This window comes from Daktulosphaira vitifoliae, unplaced genomic scaffold (assembly GCF_025091365.1).
Source record: "Daktulosphaira vitifoliae isolate Bord-2020 unplaced genomic scaffold, ASM2509136v1 Scaffold_4, whole genome shotgun sequence".
NCBI classification, from domain to species: Eukaryota; Metazoa; Arthropoda; class Insecta; order Hemiptera; family Phylloxeridae; genus Daktulosphaira; species Daktulosphaira vitifoliae.
This window is the reverse complement of record NW_026099575.1, coordinates 33,302,815-33,310,791: the sequence shown is the minus strand read 5'-3', so window position 1 is coordinate 33,310,791 and position 7,977 is coordinate 33,302,815. Positions and strand designations below refer to the sequence as shown.

Genomic DNA, 7,977 nt, shown 5'->3' with positions numbered 1-7,977 from the left:
CATACTTGTTACATATTTTGCAAACCCAAAAATATTTAATTAAATTCTCATCTATTAAACACAATTTTTTTTTAGTAAGTTTTTTAAATAATATTATAGATTTATTTGAAAATTTAAGTATTCAAAGTTCTCAGAATGTTGATCAACTTATTTTAATATTCGTCAAATGGTATGAGAATATCAATGAAGTTATGAATAATGAGTGTAAAATCGATAACCATATTGATGATGAGACAGATTTTTGTAATGCAATGAAAGATTGTTCATGGAAAACCATGAAAGATAATATTAATACTATGTACGTTAAAAGATTTTCTAATTTAATTGTTGAAGAATTATCATCACTGGGCTTTTGTTTTGACGGAGTAACTACTATATATCCAAATAGTGAAATTTTCCAATTAATGTAATATTTATTTTTAATATCAATTAAAAATTATTAATGAAATATGTTTTTATATTTAATCGAATGTAATCAACGATTTAATCAAAATTGTCATTATATAAATTTTATAAAATGTAAGAAAAAATCATGCTATAAGAAGTGTATATTATATAAATTATTTTAACTTAGTTGTGCAGCTGGAAAAAATAGTTTTGAAGTTATATAGTTATACGCATTAAATATTTTATTTTAATTTACGATTTCAATCATTTACTTTGATATTTTATCAGAAATAATTCATAATAATTTGTTTAAAATTTAAAAATTATATCTAGTTGATACAATAAATGTTATAATACTAATTACCAGAGTTATTTTCAATAGTAATATGAATTATTAAAATATTAACTAATTAAGAAAATGATTGTTTGATAACAAATATTAAACCATTACTTTAAAATATTATGATTTAGCATGACTGAGAAAACCATAATGATAAAAATAGTCAAAATTCATGCTTTCTCATCCAAAATGTTAAAATGCTATTTCCACTTACGATGGTAAATTTAACATTGGAATAAGTAAATTTTATATTATTAAATGAGTCTTATTGTTTTTTGAAACAATTTTTTTTATTAAAACAATAATGATACTGTAGCAGTTTAAAAAACTTAGAATTAGAAAAGTTCTTATATTGGTAATATTTTGGTACTAACATTTTGTAATACGTTGTGGCATTGTTTTTAATTACACGACCAGTATTTGTTGTATGACATCTGTGTTTTTTTTTTTTATAGTTTAGCTTTTCTTTATATTATCGTATGTATGTAAACTTGTCATTTACGTTTGACGATATACATATATAATACTCTTTGTTTAGTCGTCACGTCTGGCGATTTTAAACAATGTGCATTTGTCATTCTGAAATTTTACTCAGGTGACGTCATTGCACTGTAAATACTATCGCAAACGTTTGATGTGTAACTTCAAATTATCTACTTGGAGACACACAAAAAAAAAAAACTAAATCCATATATAGCTCACATTCATGAAAATGATAGGAAAATACTTAAAACTAATTATTAAATATTTCATCATCTTGTTTGTTCACAAAGTACACACCACTGGGCATAGGAATGTTATTTATGTATCATGTATTTTCATTTATTATTTAATAAAAACTTACAAACTTTATAGCATTCATATTTTTTTAATGACAAACGTTTCTGGAAAACATTATAACTTAATGTAAGATAGAATTTTGTATGAATTTGAGTTACCCAAGATACAAACAATGGTTTAAATAAACAAAATAAAATTGTATAATAATATTAAATAAACCTTATAAATAAATAAATACATTTTTAATAATTAAACCAAACCAAAAGTTTTATATATTAAACAAAACTTTAAAGTAAAATATTTGATTTTTAAATTTTAAACTAAATTTTTATCTTACTATGAATGTACGGCCTTGTAATAAGTTATGCTCCCTTGAAAACTCAACTCAGCCATTAGTAGGAGCTGTCGTGGTAAGCTCTACTAGTGTCAGCTTTCATCTTTTTAGAGCCAATTCTAGTGATATAATCAAATTACATCGGGTTCCTATAACAAACCTTTTGTCTACTCGTGACGGATGGTTGGAACAAGATCCAATTGCTATTATGCGAAGTGTCGAAGAATGTATCGATAAGACTATGGCTTACGAAAAAGTAACAAATGAACGCGTTATTGCTATAGGCATTGCCAATCAGAGAGGTACAGTATTAGCTTGGAATAAAAACACCGGAGTACCACTTTCCAACGCTATTCTATCGTCCGATATTAGAACAACGCGTATGGTGAACGAATTTTTAAGAAAAAATGATAAGTATAAGTTTCAAAATATTTGTGGACTACCGGCCAGCTCGTGTTTTAGTGCATTCAAAATAAAGTGGCTCATTAAACATGATCCAGTTGTATTAGAAACTTGTAAACAGGGTCATTGTTATTTTGGTACTATTGATACTTGGCTAATATGGAATTTATCTGGAGGTCCACAAGGTATTTTTTAATGTAACACAAAAAAGGTCTAAAAAAAGTTTTATGCATTGTACTTTAGATCGATTATATATATTTTTTAATGCACGTGGCATTGAGTTTAATGGGTTATATATTTACCATTAAAATAATAGATACGTATCTTGACTAAGAAAAATGTAAAGTCCATTTAAAAAATTCCTTATAATACATGGACAAATTTATAGTTATATCACCTTTAATACATGATTGACAAAGTCAATTTGTGAATAGAACAATAATTCTTTGTTAAGGGAATTAAATAATTACAGTTTAGAGAAATTACAATGTTTTAAAATAGTGACAATAATAGCTAATAGCTTATTATAAATGAATACTAAGAATTAAGAACTATAAAATTAAATAATGCATTATTGTTTTTATTAAAATTAACATTGAGTTTATTAATCTCAGCAGGTAATTTTGTGACTGATACTACAAATGCTGCTTTTACGTTTTTAATGGATATAGACAAGCTACAATGGGATCCTACTTTACTTAAATATTTTGGAATATCGTCAGATGCTCTTCCAAAAATTAAAAGTAGTTCAGAAATATATGGGATGACTAATAGAGAATTGTTAAAAGTACCTATATCTAGCATAATTGGTGATCGCCAGGCCGCTCTTCTCGGACACAAATGCTTTCGAGCAGGCGATGCAAAAGCAATTTTAGGAACTAGTGGATCTGTAATTGTAAATACAGGAGAAAATAAAATATTTTCTAAAAATGGATTATTAACTACGATTGCTTTTCACTGTGGTCCTACAATGAGACCGACTTACGCTCTAGAAGGTCCTATTAGTTGTGCCGGAGAGGGGATTGATTGGGTAAAAAAAAATTTTAATACAAAATCTAATAAGTGTGATATTTATCCAGAAAAATATGAAAAGAAAAGAAAAAATGTATATTTTGTACCGGCATTACGAGGCATGTGTTTCTAATATGATGTTTTATAAATTACAATTGTATTTATACTTATTTTGTCATATTCGTTTAGGATTATTTGCTCCTTATTGGCGCGAGGATGCTCGTTGTATTATTGTTGGTTTTGACAGAAATACAAGAAGTGAAGATATTATTAAAGCAGCAAAAGAATCAGTTTGCTTTCAAATTAAAGATATCGTTGGAGCTTTAGAAAAAGATATAAAGTTACCCATTAGATATTTAAAACTGAATGGTGGTGTAACAAATGATCGTTCTCTCATGCAATTTCAAGCAGACATATTAAACGTGCAAATATGTGTGCCCACTATAAATGAACTAACAGCACTAGGCGCTGCGATGATGGCTGGTAACGCTCCTGGTATTGATGCATGGGATATTCGATGTATGCCAGAAATCAAAAATGATATTTATGCTCCAAAAATGAGATCTGACGAACAGGAAATCCGTTATATCGACTGGAGTCGATCTGTAGTTAGAAGTTTTGGATGGGTTGATATTCCTATTGAATCAAAGAAATATGATTGGGCTTTGACAGCGGGAATTATTTTAGCATCTGGCATTTTAATATATTTATTTATCAGTAAAAAAAACTTGACAGTAAAACTATTTTAAAAGTATAATCTACACTTTAATATATTTATGAAGTAATAATTTGAGTCTTCTTACATAAACAAATAAAGTTATTATTTACAATTATATAACAATTAATTGTTACAATATAAAAAATTCCCATTTGTTAGTATGATTTTTATAATGTAATCATTTATTTTATATACACTTAGTGTAAATTTTGATATAAAGTACCATAAATTATTATACAAAAATAACGTATTTTCGTGACTATTTATCAAAATATTCTCTTACATCATATACGTTAAAAACTTCCAGAACATTTATAAAAAAAATTAGACATTTTATTTTAATTATAAATAAATAACTGAAAACAGTATATTTAATTTAAGCTTTATTTATAATAGTTTTACTTCTGATCTTGTCTGTTGTTTTTGCATGAATTTAATGTAATAAGTTGAAATAAATATTATTTTTTGAATAAGATTTAGGTAAAATAATTGAAAAATTATACATTTTTTTTCGTGAAAGTGTTGTCTTAAAAATATCATAAATGGATGAATATCTTTGATTATGTTAACTATATAAGATAAAATTAAAAATTACTATAACCTTTTTTAAATAGGTATAATTTTTGTTATTTTTAATATACATAGAAAACTTAACTAAAATTTGCTTGATTTACAATTGGCGTTTACTAAAGATGCAAGTAACAGTTTTCGTTAATTAAACTTTCAGTGCTCATTAGCCGTTATCTAAAATTTAAATGAGTTAACCCGGGGCGTGGAAAAGAAAAGTTATTTTGTGACAGTGAATATATATAAGTTGTCCAATTGGATTCTGAATTGAGATTTAGCGAGTTTAAAAGTTTATAGTAAAATCAAAACAAATTAAAAGAACCGAAATCTAACACTTTTTTTTATAATTGCGTTTAATGACAACTTTAATGAAATATACAATAAATTAAAAAAATACCCATTTATTTTTATTGTCATTGTATTAATATAATTTATTTTACTATTGAAAAACATTCACTATTAAAATTATCTAAACAAATTTATGTAACAATTTCATATTCTATCTTTACATTAATGATGTGATAAACTCAAAATTTGAATTAATATAAAAATATAATAATAATATGAAAATCAGTTTCGAATTAATGTTTATCTGGAATCTTATATTGAATTCTACTTATTATAAATTGTTGTGATTATCAGTTAGAATATTAATTTAACTTAAATTTAGAGTGCAATGTATTTTTGTGGCAATGAATAATTATACAAGGTTTGTATAACATTAAACATTAAATAAGTTCTGTTGATCACTAGTATATTGGCAGTTGGTTTATGATTAATAAAACATAGAGTAATAGTAATTTTTTTTTGAAATTTGTTTTCAATGTTTTTAATTATGTGGACTTAAAAAAAAAGATCATAATTCGTTCAAAAATGAATAGATTTTTAAGAATACTTTTGTAATGTCTCTGGGTAGGTAAAATTTTCAGAATTTAAATCGAAAAACGCTGGCGGTAATGAGCGTTTTTTAAAAAATTTTAAACTTTCACGGTAAACTAATTAAAATTTCTTATCTTGGCAAATATTTTTCCTAGAATAACGTCCCCGAGTTTTTTTATTTAAAAAAAAGTTTTTGAAATTCGTATATGGTCAAATAATTTTCCAGAATTGTTTATTTTTTATATGTTTTATTATGCAATTAGATACTTATTTTCTAATTAGTTATAAAAAGATGTGTCAAAAAATTCCTCTTTCTTCAACTTTTTTCTTGCCTATATCCCAATTTCTTGGTGTCGGCTATCTTTATCCTAAATTTCCTCTAGACATAATCTACCACATGACCTACGCAAACATCAGCCATCCTCATATCACATTCAATAACATCCCTCTATCTCTTTTTTGGTCTTCCTCTACGTCTTATTCCTTCAAAATTCATTTCCATATCAGTTTTCATATCTTCCGATTCCTTTTTCTTTAGAACATGACTAAACCATCTAAGTCTATTTTCTTCCATATTATCCACGATTGACACTACACCTTTACTATGTCTAATATGTTCGTTCTTTATCCTAAGTTCTCTAGTCATTCCAATCATCTATCTAAGCATTCTCATCTCTGCTCTATTCTCTTATCAACCGCCCAACACTCTGAACCTTATATCATAGCTGGTATCACTCACTACAGTTCCATAGAACTTACTACGTCAATACCACCGTTCTTTTGTGAAAAGAAATACTAAAAATATTAGTATTTTTAAATACTTAAATACTTAAAAGTCTAATTTTAGATTTGAAATTAGCATGAAAATTTGGAGTAGCAAAGTATTTATTGGTCTATTATTATTAATTAATATTAAATTATAGTGATATGATTTCATTGTCTAATTTAGTAGAAAAACAAATTTTATACTCTTATTAATTGTGGAGGTATTTAATTTAAAAAGGTTTTTTTTAAGTTTTTTAGAGTAGCGTAAGTTTTAGTTATTTGTCTAAATTTATAAAATAAGATTTGAATTAAAAAAATTAAGGTTTTATTTTCTATATTTGGTAACTATAAATTCAACTAGAATAAAATAAATAAATAAAAAAGTAAAATTATTCAACTTTGTAGTTGGAACCTTTTATCATTTTAAACTTAATTTAACATTATACATATATTATTACATATACATATATATTTCATAATATTAGTACACCTGTCCCTGAATCAAGATAAAAGTTTGAGCTGGATTCATTTTTTACTTTGTCAGTGGCAGCTGTTCAGGTTAGACGTGTTTTTATGAGTTCCGCGATTATTGTTTGTTAAAAAAAATTGGATCAAAGAATTTGTATCAAATTTTGCGTCAAAAATGAAATGAAGTGTAACAAGGTGTGTGAAATGTTAACAAAGTCCTATGGTGAGTCTGCCATGAGTAAAACAAGAGTTTAAGAGTAGTATAAGCGTTTCCAAGATGTGTTGAAGATGACGAACGCTCAAGCACATAAACAATCAATGAAAACGTGGAAAAAGTAAAAGAAATGGTTAAAACGATCGCTGAATCACAATTATAGAAGTCACTGATGATGTTGGAATATCGATTGGCTTATGTAATAAAATTTTTTCGAATGTTTTGGGTAAACACGTAGCAACAAAATTTGTTTCAAAATTGTTGAATTTTGAACAAAAACAGTGGCGAATGGAAGTTACTCAGGAGTCACTTAATGACGATGCAGAGTTACTGAAATGTGTTATAACAGGTAACAAAAAATAGATTTATGGATACGACTTCGAAAATAAGGCTCATCGTCTAATAATGATAACAAAAAATTAATTTTTTCAACTTAACTTTTGGTAGTGTTCCGGAAAGTCTGACACTTTTATATATATATTAAATTAAAGCTAATGTAATTTACTTTATTATGCGAAAAAAAAATTTCGGACTTTATTTTATCTTCACGGTGAAAATGGCTACCGAATGCTATTATTGTGTGAAAATTCTCGATTTTATTTTTTACATTTTTAACTTTATAATGCTATGACATATTGAAAAGTGTATAGATCAACATTATTTTTTTATGATTAATAATATTTTTTAATAATCCCTTTTTCATTCTACATACTTTATCTTAATTAGGATATTAATAATGAACTAGCAGATCATGTAGCTTTTGGAATAATCCACCAATTTTTTAAAATTAAACACTATCTAAAGATTTGCATCGAAGTGTTTTTTTTTGATAGTGATTTTAATCACTGTCAGATATCATTATACTTGATCCAACTATGTCACGTCACCACTATGCCGCGACTCCCCTGTGCTGGGTTTTTTTGTTTTAATTTATAAAGAATACTTAAACTTCTGAATACATAAAATAATATTTTATCTTATACTTTTGAAGATATTGTAAGAGACATACTTAGCGAATCAATCTATATATAGTTATTTTAGCTTCGATGCGAAGCTGAGAAGGTATTGGTTTTACTATGATGTGTTTTTTTTTTTTTTTTTTTTTTTTTTTT

The 7,977-nt window shown here is 25.9% G+C and overlaps 1 protein-coding gene across 1 annotated transcript; it reads left to right on the top strand.

Moving 5' to 3' along the window:
• The first annotated feature begins 1,805 nt into the window (after nt 1-1,805).
• Nucleotides 1,806-4,177, top strand: LOC126904504 (glycerol kinase-like). The gene is made up of 3 exons (XM_050683590.1): nt 1,806-2,428; nt 2,858-3,373; nt 3,444-4,177. The coding sequence occupies exons 1-3, from the start codon at nt 1,846-1,848 to the stop codon at nt 4,001-4,003; spliced, it is 1,659 nt and encodes a 552-aa protein (XP_050539547.1). The 5' UTR covers nt 1,806-1,845; the 3' UTR covers nt 4,004-4,177.
• Nucleotides 4,178-7,977: the final 3,800 nt, after the last annotated feature.

Coding starts and splice junctions, on each gene's coding strand:
- LOC126904504 (XM_050683590.1), top strand. CDS start 1,846: ATGAATGTACGGCCTTGTAATAAGTTATGCTCCCTTGAAAACTCAACT. Junction 2,429..2,857: donor TTTATCTGGAGGTCCACAAG/GTATTTTTTAAT, acceptor TATTAATCTCAG/CAGGTAATTTTGTGACTGAT. Junction 3,374..3,443: donor TTTTGTACCGGCATTACGAG/GCATGTGTTTCT, acceptor ATATTCGTTTAG/GATTATTTGCTCCTTATTGG.